This window comes from Megachile rotundata, chromosome 9, assembly GCF_050947335.1.
Source record: "Megachile rotundata isolate GNS110a chromosome 9, iyMegRotu1, whole genome shotgun sequence".
In the NCBI taxonomy this organism is placed as follows: Eukaryota; Metazoa; Arthropoda; class Insecta; order Hymenoptera; family Megachilidae; genus Megachile; species Megachile rotundata.
Window position 1 is genome coordinate 7,845,482 of NC_134991.1, and position 26,740 is coordinate 7,872,221.

Genomic DNA, 26,740 nt, shown 5'->3' on the forward strand with positions numbered 1-26,740 from the left:
GGTTTTATGCAATTTACAGAAAAATACGATCCCAATTCCCGTCTTTCTTTGTTAAAGCCATCAGAGAACTATATAGCTACATTCTTTTCGTACCAAACAAAGGTATGTAAACGAATTCAAATATTTTGTTAGTAAAAACTTAATTCATTTCCAAATTTACTGTTAATATTAGACAATAAATAGATTACAGTTAGATTAGGTGAATGACAACGAAAAGTAAATTCTAGGTTATACTATTTGTCTTTGTATAGAGTGATACATGTATTGTGTACAACAGGGATTCTCAAATATTGGGTTGGGACCTATTTTCTGAAACTGGTCATAATTTGTGATTCATTACTTTTTCAAATATCAGAGTACCAATGTTTTTAAGTTCTACAATTTCAAAATACCAAAGTCTTGTTTTTGAATGACTCATCCAAAATCAATTCCCGATTTAGGATCCTCACTTTGGGAACCTCTGGTGTACAGAATTTGAAAGTGCATGTTTCATAGGTATGACTCACCGAGAGTTGTAAAAACCTCACAAAATAACAATTACAAATAAAGAATCTTACTCCGGGGAAACTGCACAAAGAAAAGATATTGATTATGAGTTGAAAAAATCACAATTTTATTGTACTCCACTGTAAATATATTATAAATATACTTCTTTGGATAACACGCGAATTTTACTGTGTTCATTTATATTAATTAAAACATGTTAAATAATGTACATGGTTTATCATATACAATTTATATTCATTAAAATGACAAGATACATAAAGTATTCTGTATGTTAAACTGTATGACTCACATTAATACCTAACAATTTAGTAATTACTCCTATAAGTCACTATTCTACATTTCAAATTAATTTCGTCCAAATTTTTATGGAAAATAACAATTAATATTTATATAAATTCGTGTATATACAAAACTGTGCATGATACATTTTTTTCAACGACTTTGGCATAATACAGTTTTGCTTATACATGTAAATATTCCCTGACGAGAAAAGATACATATTTTTTTTACATACATTTTGCATCATTAAATCTTTTCGGCAGAAAGATTCAGTTTTTTACGTCTATTTTTATTACATTAATACTTTATAAATGATACTGTATACGAACGACATTACAGCCGTTATCATTACGTACACTCGTACACTTTCTGCAGAAATATTTTCAGCAAGATTCCGTTTGACGCTAAGTAAAGTAAACGGAATCGTCTATTATAATATTTATATAAAATATAAAAATGGCAGCCAACCGCAGCATTCAAAACAAAAGAAATGCAACATAACAATTTCATTAAAAAAATACTTTATATGACAAAATTGTCATTGTAATACCCAATATCTGCCATTGAACCATAAGATTTATCTAATACATTATTGTCGATCAACGAACTATATACAGATTGCCCCCTCGCACCTGTGTTCCGTTTTCGTTGAGAATTCTGTATTTGACTCTGTGAATGACCCGTAAAAGGGTCTTTTCCGACAACAACATAGTCGATCGAACAGTTCGGATAAATCGCTCCTTTCAGAATCATCTCTATAAAGACCACTGGATGCTTCGTCTGTACAAGCTGCGATAAAAGTTTGCAAATCATTTTTCGGGAAACCGTCTCGATAATAAAGTTTAATCGTATCGTAAGCATCCATTATCACAGAAATGAATAAACTTAAGACCACGTATATGTACAATGAAATGAACGTGTATAAATAGATCCTAGAGTACCACCATAGCATAGGCGATTTAAAAGATGTTATAGAAAACGTGGCGTACATGTCGTCACCATTTATCAACGCGAACAGGCATTCAGATGTCGTAGCGAGCGACCTGAATTTCATATGATATGGACCTAATATTAACCAGCCGCAGAAAGTAAAACCAGCGTAAATAAGAATAGCGCATATTAAAAATCGTGCCACCTTCGGGGCAGCTTTTTTCAGTGTTAAAATAACAACGTTGTACGTCTTGAAGAAGCCGAGGTATCGTAGCACGCCGAACCAAACCAGCAGGTTTCCAGTGCCAAGGAATATACTACACACGTTCCAGTGATCGCTACCAAACTGTTTCCGTTCAATTTGCTCCTTCACAGCCGAGCCAATAATAATTAAGAGATCATTTACAATAATCATCACATACCACAAATTCAAGAATTCTAATCTTCCCTCGAAACTTAAAGTTTTGCCATAAGTTTTCTTGAAGAAATTCATAGTTTCGAATTTTAGCAATTGTGCCCTGTATATAGCTCTTGAACATAAACCAAGAGATACAGTACAAATTAGGATTACGAGTAAGTTTAATAATGTTCTTAAAGCAGATTCAATGCGGTTATCGACAATGTAACGTGTGTCGCCTTTACATTGCAATCGTTTCGGTTCAGCGTCTAACGAAAGTAACATTTGTCCATCGAAATCACGGTTATCGAAAAGAATTTTTATGTTAAATTGGTAACAATCGGGTGGTGCCATAGGTCCGGCAGCTTTTAAGTTAACTGTCTTTAAGGCAAATTTTAAATCGGCTCTAACGAGAGCCGAGAAATTTACGTTAATGTTTTGTGTGTACAGTAAGTTCTTGGAGGTGGTAAATTGCTGGTAAAATTGATGAGTTATATTTATACAAGTTTTTACGATTTCTTTATCGAAAACGTAACTTTCATTAAAACCGAATATGATACCTTCCTTGTATTGATACAAGCATAAGACAACTGGACCTATCGCATTATTTTCCGCGGTATATGAATATGAGCCAATAGCATTACTGAGATTATAATACCCATCTAAAGCATAATCGATTGTCATAAAGAAATCGTCTCGTTTATAAATTGCCAAAGGACCAGTTGCTGGAGGATACATTGGTACCTGCAAATAAAAAGTTATAACATTTTTATGTTAATCATTATATTGTAATATCAATTTAAATAAGTGATTAAATAATACATTACCTCTTGAGTAGCATCCCAGCCTCTAAGAAATAGATGCGAAAAAGCTATTCGATTATCCCAAGCATAATTTACATGCATGTAGTTGTTATGAGCAAATAGGCACAATTGTATGGTGACTAACACAATTTTGACAACTTGTACAGTGAATTTATAAGGGAAACGACGTTTTGCTTGCCATTTTTCAATTGGATTCATAAAGAAGAATTTCAACTTTCTACGCATTTTTTCCTCTGCAAACAGTGTCATATCGCAGATAGGTTGGTCTGTTAAAGTTGACTGATGATGACTATAAAAAAAAAATTTCCAATAACAATTATGTGTGCAGCTTACTTAGCCAAAATATTCTATGAGTATTTTAGTGTTGATATCTACTTTCAACAATTGTAAACTGAATTCTAACAATGCTTGAACATTGCACGGAAATACATTTATAACTTTAGCGATACTAAACATTTTGATATCATGTGTAATATAGATACGCTGTTAATTACAAACTTTTAATTTACATTTATCTAAAGTAATTTTAAGAATTTTTTTATATCGTGACAATGAACAGCCTTGAAAGAAAATGCAGATTTAGTTACAAATATTAAGATTAACATTTTGAAAAATATTTACTATGATTTACATATGGGAGCGTAACAACAAGTGTAATATCCTACTGTGAATAGTACAACAGTTAACAAAAAAAGCTAACTAGATAAAAATTGTAACACCTGTTATTGACCAAAGATCATACGTGACAATATACTAAAATCACATAACTAATAATATCACAGATTAATCAAGGACGGATTTACAAGTAATGCGATAAACTTACGAACCTTGGACTTATATTTTCGTTGAGCAGTCCATTCTCTCCAGCTATTTCGTCTTCGCTATCAGGTCCATTACTCCACGAATGGTTCTTGAGGATATTACCTCTGGATTCTTCTCCCTTTCTTCGTGATGCTGACATTTTGTACGAATTGTAATCTCAAAAAACGATAGAATAAACTGAAATTGATGACCGAAGATGTTTTATCCCGCGGAATTGTCCCAATTTCCGACGGACGATAGGAGTCCCAGTTGTTCACATGCGTTGATCTGCTGAGCAACACAATAAAGATTATTCGATGACATCAGTCACTGCCGCGTGATCGTGTATTGTTTCGTGGAGGAAAAATAGCGTTTGCAACCTACTGGATTGTAATACGCAATGAAAGGCGATCGCAATGATTTCACGTTGTTAGCACCGGCCATCGCAGGCCACCCAATTCACATACGTAGTTCGACTGATCGGCGCGCTCCTTCGGCCGTTCTGTGAAACCAGCTGATCAGAATAGTGGGGGTGAGTGGTAGGGACGGAGTTAATTGTTGATCGAACAGATGATCAAATAAAGCCGAAAATAATCTAGGCTTTTATCAAAGAAAATAGCTGTACGTGAATGACACAACGAATTATCGAATACGGTAAACGTTTTTTAAGAAAATGGCGAGAAGGATTACCGCTCCTACAAATTAAGTTCTGGAAATTTCTTAACTCCCACATCTTGAAATTTCCAAATGTCAAACATCCAAAGGTATAAAGCTTCAAAGTACCACATTCAAAGTACCAAATCCTCAAATATTCAAATTTCTAAATTTCTGAATTTTTAAGTCTTTAAATACTCAAATCAGCAAATAATCAAATATTCCAATTTTCGAACTATAGGTGGGAAGAGCACTCGTGTAAAGTTTTGGCGCGAAGCCTACCGTACTTGGTTCTGTACATAACCAATTATTATCACAAGCATTTGACGTCATGTTTCTAGATATGTTTTTCGCAAGTTGTGATTGTTATCGTGAGCAAGTTAAGTACCGTTTGAAAGCAATAAATAAGTGCGAAGCCGTAAAACACTTGAGGTTAGTAAACTTTTATTGATAATTTCATATAATCCTAGCAAAACATCAAATCCTTATGTACATTACCATCCTAAAGTATGACTCGTGTAGATTTTAGATAATCAAACATCAAGATTTATCATTATTTTTTAATCATTAATTCTCATATAATTAAATATCGATATAGTAATAATGTATCTATAATTCTGACATACATTGAATTCAGATTTATGAGAGAAAAATTGAAAATGCAATTTCCCGCACATTTGACGACTACTGCAAGTGGCGCTGCCTTTAAAACTTCGCGGGAAGGAATGAAGTGACCGATTATAAAAGGTTGATTATACGAAGTGAAAAATTAGTCAAGGTGCTCAAAGGTAAGTAAACAAAAGTATTTTCGTACGTATTATGCCGCTTGTTTGCTCGTTAGCAAACAAAAAGCATAATATTCGTTGAAAAAAATTCGAAAGCACTGAAACATGGTCGCGAAGTGGGATCTTGAGCGAATTCGATGAAATTAACTGCTGAGAGGTCGAATTGAAAAGGCGATATGTATATTAATTGAATCTGTATATTAATCGAATTTTTATATCAAATTTGTAAAATTTTGTATCTACATTTTTTTACATTTTTTAAGTTCTTGCCATATTTCTATATTGATAGATTTCTACATTATCAAATTTTTATGTTCACAAATTTCTACATTTTAAAATTTCTAAATCTCTACTTTTCTACATTTCAACATCTCACATTCCTATATTTGCATATCTCTACATTCCCAACTTCTCTTATTAATAAATCACTAACTCCACAAATTTAGTTCCTACATCCCCAAATCCCTGAATCTCAAAACTTCTAAATTTGTAAATCGCTACATTCATAAATTTCTGTACTTCAAAATTCCTGTATCTCCAAATCCCTCAATTTCCAAACTTCTACATCCTCAAATTTAAAAATCCCAAAATTTCCAAATTAAAAAATTTTCAAATTCTTCTATTACAAAATTTGAAAACTTTTAACCTCACGAATTAAAGTGAACAAACGATAGAGCCTCTTTCTGCCGTAGTTTATTGCTTACAATAATTCTTGCAATAATGTCTAATTTAATGCAATTAACCCATCTCAGATTTTGTTAGTATTTACATATCGCTGTTACCCTTCAGTCTAATTTCAAAAAAGTTTCGTGTTGAAGTGTCCTTGTGATACAACCACCTCAGGAAAGAAAATAATGCCAAAAACCGACATTCACAAGAATGTCACGACAGAAAGTTAAAATCTGAAGATCAGAATGAATATAGAACGTGACAGAATCCTATACCTTACATAGTATTTTAGAGTACCTAGTCGTTAAAAAAAGTTGCTTTCCTCCGCACGATATTTTACTTACCCATCACTGATGACAAGAGGGTGGGTGCGCGCGTTTCGTCATTTGAGGATCGGCGCGCGTTGTCGATGCACCTTCTGCGCCAGCGTATCGGGCTTCGCAACACACACGAACGGTGTGTCCTGCCGCGCGCGCCAAGTGCCTAGGAGAGGAAGCGCAGCGACGGAGCCGAGCTAAGCTCGGCCTTCCTCGACCGACCGTAGGCGCAGTCTCTCATCGTCAGTCTATCTCGTTCCCAGCCCCGTGAGAGCACGCTTTCGGGGTCAGATCTATCCTCCGAGTGTGTCCACCTCGACGCAATCCTCAGCTGTCCGCGGTCACCGACCTGACGGCCCGTCGGTTCTGTTCACGCGATATTCCCCACGGTGTGCAGTGTCTCCGAGTGTCGATCTGCGGTGTGCAGTCATCGGTATCGTCACCAGTAAACAGAGCAGCATCGCGCGTTCTCTCGTCCTTTTTCCCCTACACATTCTCCCATACGTTTGTACACAAAATCGTTGTTTCCCCCGATCCCTTCGAGTGGCACCGCGCGGAGTTCACGGAACGAGCCTCCAGGAAGCATGGTGGATCAACAGCAGTCGGAGCAGCAACAGGAAGCTGTGCCGAGCGTGGTGGAGCTGAACGTGGGCGGTGTGTTCTACACGACCGCTCTAACCACCCTCACCCGGGAGAGCGATTCTCATCTGGCCGCTTTGTTTTCGGGGAAAACGCCGGTCGAGAAGGACGCCAAGGGAAAGTATTTCCTGGACCGGGACGGGGTACTTTTCCGTTACGTGCTCGATTTCCTGCGCAATCAGGCGCTCGTTCTGCCCGAGGGCTTCCGGGAGAAGGAACGGTTGAAGCAGGAGGCGAACTTTTACGGTTTACCCGGGCTGGAACGTGCCATTCTGGAGAACAAGACTTCCGGTTCCTTGACCTCGTCGGGGAAGAGACCGCCCGGTCACATAACCGTCGGTTATCGCGGCAGTTTCGCGTTCGGTCGCGAAGGTCTGGCGGATGTTAAGTTCCGGAAATTGTCCAGGATCCTCGTATGTGGTCGCGTCACTCTCTGCAGGGACGTCTTCGGGGAGACGCTGAACGAGAGCCGTGATCCGGATCATGGCGCTTCCGATCGCTACACCTCTAGGTTCTTCCTGAAGCACAGCTCCATCGAGCAGGCTTTCGATATGCTTCAAGAACAGGGATTCAAGCTGGCAGGTAGCTGCGGTTCCGGCACAGCTGGCAGCAACACGGAACAGCTGAAGCCCGGAGTGGACTCCGAGGAGAATCGTTGGAATCATTACAACGAGTTCGTCTTTGTCCGCGATTAAGCAGCATTTCTTGTTCCTCCTTGGTTCGAATTAGCTGAACGAGCCGGTCGCTGGGAATAGTCGGTGTCTTTTATTTCGACCGGCCCGGCGGGATTCAATTCCAACCTCAACATTTGGAATTCTCGGATTACCTCGTCCGTCGAAGACGATACGGAGCTGCGATTGGCTACCCCGAAGACTTTCCTTCTCGAACTGATCGTAACCGGTAGGGTAAACACAGTAGCGATGAACATTGTGCATGTAACTATTGAAACTCATCGAGCTACTAAAACGACGATGACATGTATTCCTCTTTCAAATATTCCTTGTTCGTCTCTTCCACGCGGCCGGACTCGAAAGGATCGTAACGTTGTTGTATTTGGATGAAGTTAGCGAACGAGTCTTTGTTAAAATTAGCAGACTCGTCTCGTACACGTGCACTTCGGCGCGGTGTTGAATAACGAAGGTCGAAGCACTCTCGTTGATGGAACAAAGCCGGGTTCATCTTGCTTGATTCCGCGGTAATTGGCGGCGTTGAGAAGACCCAGAGACAACGGGAAGTTTGAAGAAGAAGAAAACGATACTGGGATCCTCTCCGAGCAGTTGTTTTAACGTTCAACTAGTCGACGAATCACGCGTGAAAAATTGTACTCTATAAAATAGAAACGCTTTAAGGAGAACGAGAGATTGGATAACGAGGAAAATCAATGTTTGATCGTCCGATTTCGAGAAAGTTTAAACGAAAGATCATCATTCCCTTTTTTCAATTCAAATGTATTCATTGCGCACCTACGTTGTTCGTGTTTAACCGTTCGCTCGCTGAATATCGTATCACTCCAGTTTGAACCGAGAAAGTTTCTCCGCGTAAATATGATCCGAAAGTTCGGCATCGAGAATCAAAGACTCGTTAGGAATACTGTCTGCATTATTCGAATCGACTGGCGCGTCGTCTTGAAAGGATATAAATTCGAACGAAGCCCATCGACAGGCACTTTTCAATTTTTCACCGGTAGCCGTAAATACAAGGAAGAACCATTAGAGGGCAAAACGAGACCAAGTAGCGTTAAATCAATCGACGGTTCAACGTTTGACCCAGAGGTCATTTTAACAAAAAACATATTTAAAAAACGGGTATAAAAGACGATCAAAGGATTTAGAATCGAAGAACAGGCTGTCTACCTGACGTTTCCGATTCGTCTCTATCAATACTATCGTAACGACCAGCTGCAAGGAACGAGAGAAGGACAGATTCAAGATTCAGCTTCAAACAACGCTGGCCGACTGTACGAGGTTGAACTTGATATTGGACAGTTTGATCGTGTGCCACTGAAACGAGCCTCCTATGTGTACGTATCGTGTAACGAGCTGCTTGTGCATACGTACAAGCCAACACCGTGTTAAACACATGTCGAATAACGCGTATACGTCGAACGCCTCTCGTAACACGATTCTTTGATTCCGAGACGTAATGCCCTTTGTTTTCGCGCGCTTTCGATTTTTCGCTTTGCCGTGTCACGAGTCAGCGCGTTTTTCGCGTTTGCCGGAAATAATTGCATTTTGAACGCACACACGCTTTGATTCTTTTCGATTGAACATCGATGGATGCTCTGAAATGATAGACTGTTGCGAACTTTTTCGTATAAAACATTTTAACGTGTTGAATTTGTAAATTTTAGGTATTTGAGTTTCATACTGTTAGTGAGGTGTTTTGTTTCATTTTATTTGGGTCGGTGTTCACTGCGGAGGCTGCACATTTGTCCCACATAATTTTTTTCATTATTACTTTTGAATATTTGTAGTATTAATATTAGTATTGATATTGATATTACCAATATTTGTAATCTTGTATTTTGTATCGCTAAATAATTTGGATTTTTATATTTTAACTTTGCAAGATCCTACATACCTTTCCTATATCTTCAAGTACCTATATCTCTAAATTCTTAAATTCTCAAATCTTTAAACCCTCGGATCTCATCCCCAAACCCCAAATCCCAAAATTCTTATATCTTCTATATCCTTATGTTTCTATATTCTGAAACGTCTATCTGTAAATTTCCATCACTACATTCCCCAATCTCTACACCCTGAAATCTCTATGTCTCCAAATCCCTTATTAGATCCCCACATCCCTAAATTCCTATATTCCCAGATTCTTATATCTGCAGCTTCCAGTATCAGATCCTTATATTTTCAAATCTCGTTACCGCCATATCTCTGCACCCCTAGGTCTCTATATCATAACTCGTATCTATATTCCGGTATCCTATTATCCCTACATCCGTACATTTCAATGTCCTTACATCCCCGTATCTGTATATCTCCATATCTCTATACCCTGAGATTCTGATACATTAATTGAATGCAACGTGAATGCACGTCCTAGTGAACAGCCAGTAATTTCCTCCCTAATTATTATTAACGTCAATACTATATAAATTATTAAATAATAATTTTACTTTTCTATAATTCTTCAACACGAGTACAAAGGATCAAAAATAGAAGGCGTTCGATTAACCGTTTATCGCGAAACGATTATCACGTTGTTAAGGTTTGAAAAGATGCGTACGATATAGATTTCCTATTAAGTAGAAACATATCGTTGTTCGAAGGAGTAAGATTGTATGTTCGAGTGTTCCAAGTTCCGACGATAAAGATAATTGCAGATAAACGGCGTTATACAATAAGCGAGTCTGAAGAGCAGCAGACAGAACGATCTACTAAATCGTAGAGATAGTATCTATTCAAATTGTTCTGAAATGCTGACAATTTCTCCAGGATGAGTGAGCACGATTGCGTGAAAACCAGACGTATGGTTCCTTTCAAGAAACATTCGTGTTTGCGCGAAAACCTTCGTATAAATTTCATTCGAAAACCCCTTGGCCTGTTTTTTATTCGCTGATATAAACTTATGGCTCGCACGGTCCAATTGATAAAGTTTCCACGTGACTGTTTTCCTCGCAATGCGAAACAACCTTGTCGGTGTCTTATCCGAACGTAAAATTCTTTTTTCCGGCACACTAGTTTTTATTAGATCCGGACGGAATTATTTATCGGGCGACGCTATGGCTCTTGGAATGTAATTTCTGAGGCGGGGAAATTCGGAGTAAATAAATTTTTCGATTGACAGATTTTCGAAATTGGGATTATTATTTTCATTCATTTTCAAATTTTTAAGTACTCAAATTTCCAGATACCTAAATTTCTGAATTTAAATAAAATTTATGCGTTTTCAGACTCCTTCAAGTTCCAATAGTCAGAGTTTCTAAATCGTTAATTTCTACATTTGCAAATCTGTGAACTCACAACTTTCCAAATCGCCAAATATCTGCTTTCACACACACCTAATATTTTTTATTTTGCTAACAAAAATCAACTTGTAAAATATTTGAGCAGTAAATCACAGAAGCGAAACCGTGATGCAACCAACGCAGCAAGATATTGAAAATTTTTCAATTTGAGATTCCATTTTTCGTCCATCCCTCTGCGCTAGATTCCTGCAGATAGTGTCCTTTTTTTGGAGGGAATATTTCCGCCTCCTGGACGCGCATGCATAAAACAAGGGGACGGAAGCGAGCCTGTATAATCTCTGTTCGGTTCAAGGCGAGATCTTTTCGTCCGGAACAGTTGAAATTTGGCAAGAGGAAAACCGACCTTTCGTGCTCTGACGGTTGTACGGTTCATTGATAACATGCCCGACGTGTCAAAGGACCCAGAGGTATGGGCAATCGAGCCAGGAATCGCTGGAATTCGCTGACAAAGCCGCGATACGAGGACACGCCTCGTTATACTGTGAAGGTCATTCGCGTCAATTCGCATATATGCAAAATACCAGTTACACCCATGGTACAGGCCATGAATGTTTTCGAGATCGATCGAACGATACGTGTGCATCGAAGGTTACGTAGGTGTCCCGGGAATCGTTTCCTTAAGACGACCTCCTGGAATCGCGAATTCCTGTTTTGCGACACGGCAACGTCCAGGTACACCGATATAACCGATTATTACTTATTTAAAATCTTCTTTAACTTGCTTCTTCATCGATGGTAATTTATATTTAACTCTTTCGTTGTGAATTATCAATCTGCATATACACGTATGTAGACTACACATATGTAGCTACATATCGTATGTAGACTATGTATTTTATGTGACTAGCTACATATATTATGTGTTGACTAGTTTTCTATATCATATGTAGACTAGTCACTTGTATGTCATATGTAGATTATCCACATATGTCAAATGTAGACTAGCTATGTATATCATATGTGTACTAGCTACATATGTTATATATTGACTAGTTTTCTATATCATATGTAGACTAGCCACCTGTATATCATACGTAGATTATCCACATATGTTATATGTAGACTAGCTATGTATATCATATGTGAACTAGCTACACATGTTATACGTCGACTAGTTTTCTACATCATATGTAGACTAACCAACTGTATATCATATGAAAATTATCCACATATGTCATATGTAGCCTAGCTACCTGTATACCATATGTAGACTATCCACACATGTCATACGTAGACTAGTTACATATGTTACATGTAGATTAGCTACGTATATCATATGACCTGCTATATCATATGTAGACTATCTGCATATAACACATGTAGACCAGCCATGTATATCAGCTATATCATATGTGAACTATGGTTTATGCGTTTAGGAAATGTCGAGGTTTGCGAGGTATGTGTAAAGATATATAAACATACATGTGTAGACATAAATACAAAGAAAATATAAAATGTGTACATAAATATAATGAAAATGTACACGTTATCTATGAAATTTGCAGTCTAAAGATTATACGAGTTATATTTATTTTGCAGACTTTGATATGATAGATCTAATCGCAAGAAATTCTTGTAATTTGTGATGTACATCTGACCACTGATATAGAACCACGTACAGTTGCTTCGATTAACTAGTTATTGCAACTATAACGCTTGACATGGCAAATTGTCCTTGACTGATCAGATTATTAATGAATACATAGGTGACCATGTGTACATACCAATTGGTTTATTATAATGATATCTTATTATTCATCTATTGATTTGCTACGCGAGCAATAGAGGTTATTCTAGAGCTAACTAGATTGAAAATATCTGGAGTCTATTCAAACTATTTGTCAGAAAAACTGTAGATATTTGATAAAATAAGGAAGACACAAGGGATACACGCATTTTCAATCAGTGCAAAAGAAACATAAATTATGTACTGTGTGCGTCTGGTGAGTTGGCAGGTGAATCAAGATCCTCCGACTACCAACTTATTAGACATGCGTAGTATAAAACACTTTCATAGTTAATAAACTTCATTATCAAAGGTTGACTATAAAAGATTTAAGAATTTATTATAAAGAATTTATTATAAAGGATTTATGATAAAGAGTTTATTATAAAGGGACATTTTATCGCAATTTGATAAAAGTAGTAACTTCTAGAGTCCGCAAATGAGTTCTCTTTTACATAAGATTTTTAAAACTGAAGAGATAGTCTTATGCAAGTGAACCTTATACAAAAGACGATATACCACAATATCACTTCAATTTTTCCTTGAAAAAAGCTCCATTCTATATATCACTCTGTACCTGAGAATCAAAATAATTCAATTTCTCTTTTCCATTCCATCGATTTTTCTATGAAAGTACCATTCTCCTTTTTAAAAGAAACATCTCATAGATTTCTATTCGATACAAAATCTATATTTTAGTTGACAATTTTTTAAAATCTGTTATCTCTTCTAAATCTGTAATTACAAGATAATCTCTAACTACAAGATATAGTTTTGACCTATTCTGAAAGAAGGTCTATGCTGCGGATAATCCATTCTGAAGTAGAGACACTTCGACAGATGCAAATCCTTTGGTTCTGTTCAGTGTAAATTGTCAGGAATAGAGATCAATGTATTGCACAATTAGCATGACGAACAGAGTTCGACAATGCACCGGGTGGAATTCAAACAGGTTGATGGCCAAGTTACTTGCCACGAAATTCCACGAATCATGCAAATCCACTTGGCCACATTCCTAAGCTCGGTGTACCTGGCGTCTCGAGCCGGATCAGACTCGGAAGGATCTTCGGTTTCTGAAGTGGCCCCGATATTGTCGGCTACTCCGGATGTCTTGTGCGAACACAACCCCTCCATTCCAGAAGTCGTTGCGATCGGAAACGAACGATCCAGGATATCGAGACGCGATCCTTGGGTCGATCAGGGGCTCACGATAATTCGCGGGATAGAGCGGTCCTAATTCGTAGATTAGGTACATCGCGATTACATTTGCCATAAAAGGAAACGAGTTTCGCACTTTTCGAACAATTTCGGGCAATGATTTTTGTGGGGTATTTGATGAAAATCGGTTTTGACGTAATGGGGATAATGAGGTGTATACTTTTCAAAAGTAAAAACTAGAAAATGGGAAAATTGGAAAATGAAAAATTGGTAATTTGGAAGAATTAAAAAATGGAAACTAGAGAACTAAAAAATTAGGAAACTGGAAAGTGAAAAATTTCAATGGGGATGATGAGGTAAACACTCTTTAGAAAACTGGAAAATGGAAAAATTGGAAAGTGAAAAATTGGTAATTTGGAAGAATTAAAAAATGGAAACTAGAGAACTAAAAAATTAGGAAACTGGAAAGTGAAAAATTCCAATGGGGATGATGAGGTATACACTCTTAAAAAATAAAAACTAGAAAATGGGAAAATTGGGAAATGAAAAATTGGTAATTTTGAAGAATTAAAAAATAGAAGGTGAAAGTGAAAAATTTTAATATACCTAAGTTTCTACCTTTTCTCACCCCCACAAAAATGTGCAAATTCAGGTCATTTTCGAGCTAAAAGTTAATGATAGCAACCTTGACTAAAGGGATGAACAATGTAGCAAGAGTGATTGTTCGAGATGCTCTTTTCCTTCTTTGTCGAAATGGGATAGCGAGTAGAAAAGCGACAAGTTGCGTGCACGTTCGGCGAGCGCGTTAAAACGCTAACCCTTGTGCCGGGCACATTGCCAAGATTTCATTCGAGCCCTTCAAGCGTAACCTAAGCGAATCGGTTTTTCGCGTAGATTTTCCTGCTGTGAAATCTACCGAGTAAACTTCGTGCGGGGAATCTATTTGGTAAGCTATCAAATCGGAAAGCTATTTGTTACTTCGCCTCGTGTGTTTTTTCATGAGTTAAAAGATCGGGAATTTGAAAATTGAACAACGACCTCGTACAGTTTCATCAGCGAGACACTGTTCATCGATCTTCTGTTTCCATTTTCTCGGGACGTTTACACGAAATGAATTGAAATACTGACAAAAGGGCTCCCTGCCAGTTTATTCTTGCTGCCGCGTTTCATTCGGCGAACGTGCACGCGACTTTTTAAAAAAGTGTTAGATAGTGTGTAAGGTAAGACGCTACATCATGGCGATACTGAATCATTGTACATGTATATACATAAATCGAGAGAGGAAAATAAAAGGATGATACAAGAGGCTAGAATTATTTTTCCTTCGGGTTTGCCCTCCTTTTACCCCTTTTTTCTTTCTTTGTTACTCGGATTGAATGTAAGCTGCTTCGTAAAATGGAATGGCATCGTGTGTTATTCCTTTTTCTACTGAAAAGTAATTTTAAGAGAGCTCGTGGTTTATTTTTATTAATAAACGGATAATCAATTTTATAATCGTTTTTACGTGGCAAGTGAAGCTTCTTTTGCGATATTCTGTATGAAAATATTCGTTAAAATGAATAATTTATTTATTGATTGAACGCGGATTGATTTCAACTCCAATTTAATTTAATCCTCGGTTACAGTAGGAATATAAATATAAATGACAAATGTTTTAACTTCGAATATGTGCTTTATTTCGATCAAATGAGTTTATAAAATTTGTATAAAAAACTTTTGTTCTTTTAAATTTTTCCGATAGGTTTGAAATGTTTTATTTCGGCGAATCGTTTATTTCGGAGAAATTTCTGGTATACTCTAAAGCGTAAAAATGCGCTGTGCAACAAAAACAGGTATTTGTTCTTCGATATTCGATTTGCAAATTGGGAGCAGTACATTTTTATTTTGATCCGTGTTTAAGAACCGATACATGAAAATATTGGCTATTATCGCCATTGAGAGGCGCTGATATATCTCTCCGATGCAATATTTACACCGATAAAACGGTGGACGGAAAATAGAAAATTATCTCTCCGCTGAACGCGAAATATTTATAAATTGTTATGTAATCACCAAAGGTTCAACAGCGTTTTATCTAGGTGTAAAAGCAACGATAAAGTCCAGTGTGTCACAAAATTATTTACATAGTCGAGAATTTGATAAAAATCTGTACTGTTAACAGATTTTATTTCGAAAACATCACTTCGGATTTAAATATTGACTAGTTTTATTAGAACAGTGGTCAGAAATACAGAACAACGCAGAAACGGTTATTGTACATACACTTGTATTGAAATGAATACTTTTCAATCATCGGTTTTAAATCCGCGAAACGAAATATGCCTGTTAAAATACGTTTGACATTCTACCACCAATAAAACTGATTTTCAACGTCGATTAAAAGAGAAATGGCGGAATTATTCGGAAACCGTAATAGAATCTATGGAAACAATTCGAGTTTGTGGCATTAATCTGAGGATATCATAAAAGTTGTCAGTTATATAGCAATTTAAAATTTATCATTAATCATGTTACTTAAAAATCATTTAACATAAGGATCACCTTGACAAAAAATGAAGATGGTAAGACAATATTGCTTCTATAAATCAGTATAAAGTATATTATGTACATTATACTGAGCCAATAATAAAAAATAATTTTTATTAAAAAAGAAGGTTAAAAAGTATTAAAAAGTTTATTATTTGAGCTGATGGAATTCTGTGACATTGTCATTTGAGTATATTATATAAATTACCCTGAGTCAATAACAAAAAATAATATTTAACAAAAATATAATAAAAAGTATTAGAAAGTTTATTATTTCAGCTGATAGAATTCTGTAACATAGTCACTTGACTATATTATATACATTACCTTGAGCCAATAATAAAAAAAATTTAACAAAAAAATAATAAAGTATTAGAAAGTTTATTATCTTAGCTGATGGAATTCTCTGACATAGTCACTTGAGTAAATAATCTTGTGACCCATTTAAAATGCAGTCATCAGCAACCGTTCGCGGCGTTCGTTTCTAGCTCTCGAAGAATCGATGAATTTTCCATCAAGTAGGACTGTTATCGCGGACAGACAGTCGAAAACGATAATTTGTCTTGGGAGCGGTGGATACGACAGCGGGATAATGATGATACGTATCCTCGTGTTCCACCGGTGGGTCAGGGGGTGTAGAATGTTTCCCCATGGCGGAGCAGCATCCTCTCGAAAGAGGAGATTGCACGTTAACGAACGTCACCCGAAGATGTCGGATGCAAACTCGATTGGCCGCTTGAATGAAACGCGCCAAGCCACGGATAGATTTTCTGAAACCGTTGCTTCGAATTACGGGAAGCAATCTGTTGCTTAGTCCTCCATTCACGTCTCTGCCAATCGGGAAATAAATATTATCGACACAAATCACACGGAAGCTACGATCCTTTACAACGATCATTAACAGCGCATTGTTACTCCCCGTGCTATCATTTCCGTTTTACAGTCGGAACGCTGGATAGGTTAAACAAAAGCTCCTTCACGTGCTCAATGAACTAGATAATAAGATGGCGCTTCGAGAAGTACTCTTACTAGGAACTTCATTTGCAAAACTTTGTCAGGAGCAAAATCTTCTTATCTGTACATGTTTCAGAAAATCTTGAAGATAAATATAATAAAACTCATACTGTATATTAAATTCATTTTTATAGGACTGGTATAATAAAAATGATACGTACTAAAACCGTAGACTTAATGCAAATTGAAATTGTCTGTACATTGAAAATTGTGAGAGACCCAGCTGATTTTAAGCGGCACCATCAGCGATTCAGTCACGATCGCCATGAACCATCTGCCTATCAGATTTATGGCTATAATATCCCAAACTCGTTTCAAGGTAGATTTTATGCTGATACAACACGTCTCCAAAATTAAGAACTTAGTAAAGTTCTATGGTATAAGTATAAACTGTAGTGAACTTAAGCGTCAAACTTTGAAGCGTTGAAAGACATGAAGTACATAGAAAATTTGATCCAGTTGTAGAAAAATAGAGATCCAAGAAATGCACGGAGGTTGAACAAAAATGACAGTACAGTCGGTTAATAAAGTGCCACTCCTAAGCGCCACTCCTCCGGGAGAAATAAAACTACGTACCCATGTAAAAGAAAGAAAATCAATTGTTCTGGCCTGTCGATTGCAGTTCCTGTATCGTGAATGTTTACTGTACAAAATGGTCCGTAAATATTTTATTAACCATTAATTGGCCGAGATCTTATCGATGATTCGCTGCACATTCGTTTTCGCAATTACGCAAATCGTCGAACGGCGCCACCCCCGCCACCCCCTCTCGGTGGAAGTGGAATATTCAGAATTCCATTTCTGCCGGCATCCCACGATTCATTACCTCGAATTTCCTTGGTCGACTCGATATTATCCCCCGGCATCTCCAATGCCATCCTCGCTGTTTCTCCAGCTGCGCTCATCGATCGAATCGGATAATTATAACGGCGTGGTTACCGGTTGCGGTTCAGGCGACGATTACACGAACGAGAATTTCTATGGGGTGTATACGACTGTACCTATGGTTGCCTGTAACACCCCGACCATTGTCCTTCGAGCAGGCGCACGTGCGTCAAGTACGTGTATTATACAGCCTTCGATGCTCGAATCAGTCAATCAAACGGTATACACCGTTAATTACTTGCTTGTGGCGCCAAACACTAAGTTCAACAGTTTTGTATACTTGATTGCGATTTAAACGTCTATTCATCTGTGAGATCCTCCTCTCGTTGACACACATTTTGGAATAAATTCATGGTCGCTCTTGAAATGATTTTAAATGGGATGAACAATTGTATTCTAATACCGCATTCAGGTTGGAGTACCTTTTTTGTAGAATAATAAACTTGTACGTTCTACTATTTTTTAGAGAACAGTGAAATATCTCGGTCAGTTGCATTTTAGGTTCCGCCTGAAACATTGCAAATGTTCGTTTGCATAAAAATGGTGCTCAAGTTTATGGTAATAAGTTTAGTAATCCCTATTCTGTGAGGAATTATGTTTTACATGTTGTACTATCAGGTATAACATTTTTAATATATCTATCGAGTTACATAAAAAAATGTTGTATTTCCTGTTACATTTATTCTGTTCCTGTTACATTAATTTAATATTGGCTGACTTTAAAAAAATGTTACACATATTACATATATAAATGTTACACTTTGATATTTATTACTGCATATGAATGTCATATTCATTGCTCTCAACAATTTCACATTTATTTTGTTTCACGAAAATATTACATTCATAAATTTTGTATTAGCTACAACCTTACATTAACGAATGCAATAAAAATATCCTGATTTTGGGAATATTTTCTCACCGAAAATTTGTAAATAAGACTCAAAATTGAACAGTTTGTAAAATATGCCACGTGCCCTTGCAATAAAAAAATTCAATAAACCTTGTTTCTCAATTAAGCATCTCCAACAATCAGTCAGTTCAAATAATATCACGAACAAATTGGCTCTCCACCGGCGAGTGCCCGCCGGTAAATTACTCTCGTGATAATTGCTCGCACTCCGGACTACCACTCGAGGCATCGTTAACAAGGTGGAAATAAAAAAATCAGTTCCATACAGTTAGCTTTTCGAGAGATCGTTCGTCGAAAGTTCAGATTATCTTCGAGGAAAACAGAGTACGAATCTAAAAGAGAACAGTGGTTTGACGCGTATTGTCGCCAAGGTAATTGTATTTCGGTTTGCTGGATCCGTCTGGTTCGATGGTTCGAATCAGACTGAATGTTCGTTCAGTTTGATCAATAAAAGTAACGCGCAGGCGTCCTCGACGACTGGTACAAGCCTCCTAGTCCTTGCCCCTGTATCTGCGTCTGATCAGGAGCGGATGGATGATAAAAGATAGGGTGAATCACGAAGGATGATATGTATCCACTGACATTCCCGAAATGCTGAAGAAAGTGCGAACTGTCTTGCAACTTCGAATGGCTCCAGATAAGAAATGCTGTTCGATTTTCTGGATACACACGGCAAATTGTTCTCGTTTCTTTTTCTTCCACTTTCTTTGCGTTTTTCTTCTGGAACCTTGTACCAGAAACAATTTGTTCCGGATCAAAAACATCATACTTCTTTTCCTTGCCTCCTGTGGTTTATGGCTTGGACTATTTTGGCGAACCCATCTTGATTTCTTTTTACTATCGACTTGCTAATTTACGGAATAGAAGAAATGGCTCAGGCAATGTACGACAAGGAGTATGTGACAAATATATTTATCTTTTATAAATGATAATATACATATTCAATTACTTTGTTTATTTGAATTATTTATAAGGTTCAAGGAAAGTGTGATGTCAAGTATATAGGAGACAGGTGAAAGGTTAAATGATGGGTAGCTGATTTTGGGTGAGGTTGGTTAGGATTATAAGGGTTAATTTTAAAGTTCTAAAGTCACACTCACAAATTCTCAAATGTCAAACCACTTGATGTCTAAATTACTATATATCCAAATTTCAACATGTGTTAATTCATATCTCCTAATTCTCTGCTCTTTAAATTCTTGGATCCTCGAGTTCCTGAAGATCTAAAATTCTACGCTTCTTATAGTTAGTTCTCACATTTCTAAATCTTCCTCTCCAACTTCAAGTTTCTACATTTCAGATCCTCAAATTCTCAGATCCTTAAATTCTTAGATCCCCGAGTGCTCAATTCCCCAAATTCCCAAAAGTTCAAAATTGCATAGCTTCGAAACTCAAATTCCCAAATTCACAAGTTCTCAAGATCTTAAATCCCGAAACTCACACCCCCAATTTCTCAGATACCCAAAGTCCTAAATATTCTTCTAACCTTTCAAAGTTCCCAAAACCTCGAAAACTTCTAAAAGTTCCAAATCTCATAGAATCGTAACGACCAATCACCGAAATTTAAAAAAATGACAAAATCCCGCAAGAATTTAAAAATGGAAGTATTTAGATCTCCACGAGTGTCTTAATGCCTATTGTGATACGCCTTTCTGACTTTTCATTAATTTCCGTAATGGGAATTCAATTTTCTCGGTTTCCTCGTTACCCGCGGGAAGGGTTATCGTGCTTTTTGTTTTCTACCAACGAGGATATCGTTCCGTGATTGCCAGACATTTCCGTTCCCCTTAACGACTCCTAAGGATTCGTTTTATTACCGCTGGCATTCTGGTCGTGAAAATTCTCGGAAAAATATTCGAGCTGTAACGCAGCCACCTTAAGGTTACTTTGTCACTGTAAATACTTCCTGGTTTCGACTATTTTCTTCTCTTCCTGTATTTCATCTAACCGACACGTTTCGTGAAATTTGTAACGGTAATCGTTAAACGGAGAACTTTCGACCGTTTTGTCAAGGGGGATGCGATAAATTCCGTTCCGGTTTAATGGTATTTAGAGCATCAAATCCTGCCGCAAGATAGCAATTTTCCTTCTCGACCGTCCTTCCAGCCGATTTCAATTTTACCCCGTCCTATTTTCTCTTCCCCTGACTCGTGTAAATATTTCATTCCCTTACTGTTGGATAGCGGAATCATTAAAACCGTATCTATCTTTTCGTATGGAAAGATCTGCAATTTTCTACAATCACGTACTCTTACGTTACTAAAAGAGGTAATAAAAGTTTCTTGTCTCGCAAGATGAAAATGGACGGTCTCGCTATATGGCACTGAACGGTGCTACAAGAGCAACTCTATAATGGAACCACATAAAAACGACTTTCACGCAAAGTTTAATTAGTGAAGCTGTATTGGTCTTCTGTAAAATGTTTGAAATTTTTTAATTCATTTTTTAATTAATTTATTTGAAATTTCTGTATTGCTAAATTTGAAAATATGGCAATTTGGAATTTTATTGTATGAATTTATCTGGTACACAAGTATAATGTATAATAATTATATATTCATGTATAATTGTATATATGAGTATATTTATAATATATTATTATAACATTACATATTTATTATTACATATTACAGTACTTTATAATATAACGATAGATATTTATACATAATAATTTATAATGCAACATCTACGTATGTGTATAATAATTTATAATGTAGTGTTACTATTTATTCGTATATTATAATTTATGGCATCTGTATATGTATATTTATACCTTATAAATTCTTGTAAAATAATTTACAAGAGATACATCTACAACTTAAAAAGTTAGAAGTCGATAAATAAAAACTTGGAAGTCTCTAAGCTCCAAAAATGATCAAAGTGAAAAATTCGAAAATTGAAAAAGCAAAAGCCAGAAAGTCTTAAAGCATCATTTTCTAACGTAAACTTTTAATTAAGGTTACCGTACCTCGAATGACAAATTCTTTTTCGATAATCCCCTAATTACTTCTAACAGCGTCCTACAAATTAATTAATTTCCGCGGTCGATATCGAAGGCGCCAAGTTGCACGTAAACGGAATTTGTATTAAGGATGTCGAAGAAAGGCGTAGCAAGCGCATCCTGGACAATGGGTGTAATTTATTTTATAGCGGTTACCTAACGTTTTATGGCGGCCACGAGATACGATCAGTTGGGGAAGGTTGTGTCGTGATAGGGGTAATGGCGACGCAACAGTGGCACGCTAACACAATGGAACAACAAAACGTGTGATCTATCTCCACACGTTTCGAATAAACATATTTAACCGTTTAAAAGCGTCGAGCCCTTCGGCACGATCGAGTATGCGGCTCAATCTCCTGTTATTTACCCTGTTCCCGGAATGTTGACTTTTTCCGTGACCCCTGCGCTCCGGTGAACCGCGATTGAAACCAGCCTTTTCGATCGGCATCCGAGTTCCACGGGATTTCCTGACCCGGAAAAAGCGTCGTCTTCACGAATATCCAAGTTTTATTAAAAATTCTAACTCTACGATCCACGCGAATAATTTGAATCCACGTGCAGCTTTATGCGTTTGTAACAGTGGAACTTTGTGTGGGAAGAACAATTGTTGCAGATTTTTTTATTGTTGCTTTCGTTGCGAATTTTATGTTGATGATTTTTGTTAGTTATATTGTACTTTGTTTTCACATTTTTCACTTTTTAAGGGATATGAAATTTTGAGGTCTCACATTTACAAATCCTTGAGTTTTCAATTTTGTATATTTTTAAATTTTTGGAAATTCTATATTCTGAAGTTTTAATATCTTACCTTTCTAAATTTTCAAGTTTCTGATTTTGAACATTCTCAAATTTTTGTAATAATTAAAAATTTCCAAATAATTCTATCAATACCAGCCTATTAATTTCTCACCAACAATGCACCGAATTAAATCTACATTATAAAAATAACCTGTATCTATTAACATAAGACATGCATACTTCTGCAAATCATCGCATGTTATGCATAGGAACGAGATATTCCGAGAGGTTAAATATGTGTTCCGCATCGGTTTCACTAGAACGCTCCTCTATTTATTACCCTAAAGGCGCAGGTAAGATGCCACGGAAAAGGAAGAAAATGTTTTATGCAAGGAACTCGTGTAGCTGCGAGGCAATGGCGGGTTCAGCGCGTTAAAACGATGAAGTCTGGTAGGTTAGAAAATTTATTTCTCTCTCGCAAAGCTTTTTTAAATTAATCCTCCGGTGGATATCGGGAAACGTGAAGAATAATTCCCACTAAAAACATTCGTCTCGTAATCAGTACAAGTATTGCAGTTCGACTTTATCTCACAGCATTCGTTCAAATCGGGCTTCAAATTTCTTTCTCTCATCGGTTCATCTTGATCAAATTTAATTAATCCTTGCCAAGATAGATGTGGAAAACGTGGACGAACAGAAGTTCTTTTATCTTCGAAGAATTTCTTATCGATCGAACGTTATCGTGTAAAAACAGGAAGAACGCGATTGAACGAGATTGTATTATTAAGAAGTTACGGACGTGCATTATTTTAATTAAAACTTCCCGTTTCAATGTTGCTAGAAAGGTAGAAGGACACCATTAAATATAGCTCGATGTTCTATGCATGACGGGATAGAAAAAGGTTAGAAATTTTAACAAAATGGTGGATGTTTAGAATCAATCGATCATATACAGTTTGTTCTTTTAGATGCACTTCGGATATGTCGGAAACGTGGCTGTGTAAATTAATTTCGGTAAACATTTTCGACGATAAAACGTTTATGATTCATTTCAGAGAACATAGCCATTTACGCGAAACTATCTCACTTCGGGGGTAAACCAAACACCTAACTTTCCCTGATCAGGGTGATTCGACGCGGTTCGTTTAATTCGACGCAAAATTCGGGCCACAGTTTCCAAAGTTACACCCTGATAGGTGTTAATGTGCGGGTTGCGAGCATACATAGATACAGGGTATTATTTTACGAAATTATTTAAAGGGTTGGTTAGCTTGTTGTTTGAGAAGAGAGTTAGTTTCAGAAAATTTGACAATTTGGAAATTTTTGAAATTTGGAATACATGGATATCATTTTAGGAACTTTTGAATTGCAAAGTTTGAAAACATGGGGATCTGAAGATATTTAAATTTGAAAATTTAGAAAGGATTTTAAAATTTGTAATTGTAGAATGTGACTCTCTGAGGTTAAGAACTGAATATTTAGAAATATGAGGAATTTATGAATTTTGTAATTTGAGGTTTGTAATTTTGAAACTTGGGAATATGGGATTTTGAAAATAATTTTCAAGTTCACATATTTAATTCTCTAAAATGAAATATCAGTAAGAGTAGGATTTGTAAATAAAAGTTCTAATAATTCGATCATCTTTCTATTTCAATTTCCTCAACAACCCTTGTACAAATATTTTATTTTATATTTTCCACCTATTTATTCACATAAAACCTCTAACTGAACTACCAGATATCAAACGCTCAGAACGTCTTCCAAGAACAGCGCAAATTATCGGCAACTTTAAAAGGCGCCATTTTCTCCCTCAATACTTCCTCGAATAATAAAATCCTAAGCAGCAAAGACTACTCGGCATAAAGGCTCGCTTTCATTCACAGTTAAACTCGGTTAAAAAAAGATGACGCTTGACCCCTTTTTTTATCGACCCCCGCGTTTGTTAAATATAGGGGTGACATTCACCATGAAATATCCTCATGCAATAACCACCCAGCTGGTCGTTTATTTACATTGTCGCGCGTCTACCAAGAAACTGCGTGCGTCGCATGGTTCACCGTCAACAGCTGAATTAATTTTCTTGATTATAGTCGACAAAATATCACGATGTGCAGCTTCGTCGGGGAATCTCGTTGCCGGGTCGTGTCGCGTTAACTGATGTTCGAATAATTAAACGGGCGGATACGTAGTCGGGCTTAATCGTGTGCATCATTGAAACGTAATCAGTTATAACGCGAAATCGTAACGGAAAGAGGGGCTCTGTTGCTTGTTAATTTTGTGGAACTTGTGATAAGAGGCTGGGAGAGACACTCTTAATCCGTCGTGATTAAAATCGCACTGGAATTTAATTAGAAATGTATTTAAAAGATGGAAGTAATACTTGAGGGTATAGCAAATTTTTGTGGAGTAAAGATCTAACTTGGAAAGGGTTCATTTTTATATATTTTGAAGTGCATCATTTCGAGAACTTTTAATTCTTTGATATTCTTCAGATGCTGCATAGGTGGAAAGTTTCAAATTTTTCAAATATCCGATTCTGAAATTTAATTTAACTAAGTTCCTGAAAATCCCTCAAACTCTCCTTGAAAATTATTTTTAAAATTATTTAGGGACTTAAGTTCTTAAGTTCCAATATTCCCAAAAAATCTTAAATCTGAAAATTCTAAACAAGCATCCCTAAAAATCCCGACTTCAAAAAATTCATCTCCATCATGCGACCAAATGCCGGCGCGGAATGAAACTGTCGAGTAACTTCCCCTTGCGAGGGTTAATGAAATTCTGCAGTAAAGTCATAAAAAAATAAGTCTTCTTTAACGACGCCGAGTAAAGCATCGTTGACAAAGTAAAAGTTGCAACTTTCTCGACAATGACGTTCGTCTCGTTAAATAGGGGTTGCAAAATTGTTGCACGAAATCGACGAATAACGGGTCATAACCTTGTATTATTCGTTGTTGTCATGTGTCCCCGAGAAAATGGAGAAAGAGAGAAACAAGATAATGGCGGGGGAGGGTGCTTTTATACACCGGTAGCAAAGATTTACAGTTTTTACGCGTTCGACGAATAAAATCGAAACAGCATACAATTTTACGGCTATCGGAGTGTCGTACACATTAAGGTGACCCATATTGTACGATTCGAGGGGGATCGTAAATGTGACGCAATTTTCGATGGTCATTTGGGACGTATTCTTCGAGTGGCTAAATGGCCATTTCTAATGAATATTATCGGAAACGAATCGCCGTTAAAAATGTTTCGTTCGATTTCGTAGATTTTATCTGACATTCCTGAATCGACTGATTTAAGATAGCTTGATAAGTTTCTGGCGCGTCTGGAAAGTTCTTTGACTGTGTAGAGCGATGCTTGCGATTCGGTTGATTAAAAAATATTAAGTCATGGTTGATGGATCGGGAAAAAAATGAAGATATTATATATAGGGTGTCGTGTTTCAAGTGGACTTTTGAATTATTTTTTATGGGGAAATTGTATTTAGGGTTTGAGATTTATGGGGTGTGGTAGATTCAAAGTTTCAGAATTTTGAAAGCTGGGAAATTGGGGAGATGGGAGTATTTGAAGATTTGGGACTTTAGAATTTTGGATCTTTGAAAATTTGAGGATTTCAAAATTTGATAATCTAGAAACTAGAAAATGTGAGAGTTTGAGGAATCTGGGGATTTGAGAGTTTGGATATGTAAGAGTTTGAGACTTTGGAATCTTGAAAATTTCGGGATTTTGAAATTTGAGAATCTGGAAATTGAAAAACGTAGGATATTGGGAACGTTGGAATTTGAGAATGTTGGAATTCGAGTCCATGAAAATTTGGGGATCTGACAATTTGCTCATGTCAAAATTTGAATTAGAATTGTTGATCTCTCTAAATAAGTTTAGAATTCAGAGATTAGAAAATTACAAAATTTTCAATCTGAAAATTTGAAGATCTAGCAAATTTAAAAATTAAAAAATTTGATAACTTAAGAATTTAGAAATGGTAT

The 26,740-nt window shown here is 36.6% G+C and overlaps 3 protein-coding genes across 4 annotated transcripts in view; 2 read left to right on the plus strand and 1 right to left on the minus strand.

Moving 5' to 3' along the window:
- Positions 1–589: 589 nt before the first annotated feature.
- Positions 590–4,245, minus strand: LOC100878904 (mucolipin-3). Its single transcript, XM_003706321.3, has 4 exons — positions 4,123–4,245; positions 3,765–4,026; positions 2,941–3,226; positions 590–2,857 (listed from the first exon to the last, which is right to left on the minus strand). Exons 2-4 carry the CDS (start codon positions 3,896–3,898, stop codon positions 1,394–1,396), a joined length of 1,884 nt encoding a protein of 627 aa, XP_003706369.2. The 5' UTR covers positions 3,899–4,026; positions 4,123–4,245; the 3' UTR covers positions 590–1,393.
- A 4-nt stretch (positions 4,246–4,249) lies between these two features.
- The window catches only part of LOC143265178 (uncharacterized), a 430,584-nt gene continuing 408,093 nt past the window's right edge, over positions 4,250–26,740 (plus strand). The window contains exons 1-3 of one of the 2 annotated variants that reach the window (XR_013039372.1): positions 4,250–4,502; positions 4,634–4,824; positions 5,030–5,180. The gene's annotated coding sequence lies outside the window, so the exon portion shown is untranslated. The remainder of the gene's footprint in view (positions 4,503–4,633; positions 4,825–5,029; positions 5,181–26,740) is intronic. The other variant, XR_013039373.1, reaches the window with a different exon arrangement.
- Ktl (BTB/POZ domain-containing protein Ktl) lies at positions 5,867–14,977 on the plus strand. The gene has a single exon (XM_076535677.1). It carries the CDS (start codon positions 6,748–6,750, stop codon positions 7,495–7,497), a length of 750 nt encoding a protein of 249 aa, XP_076391792.1. The 5' UTR covers positions 5,867–6,747; the 3' UTR covers positions 7,498–14,977.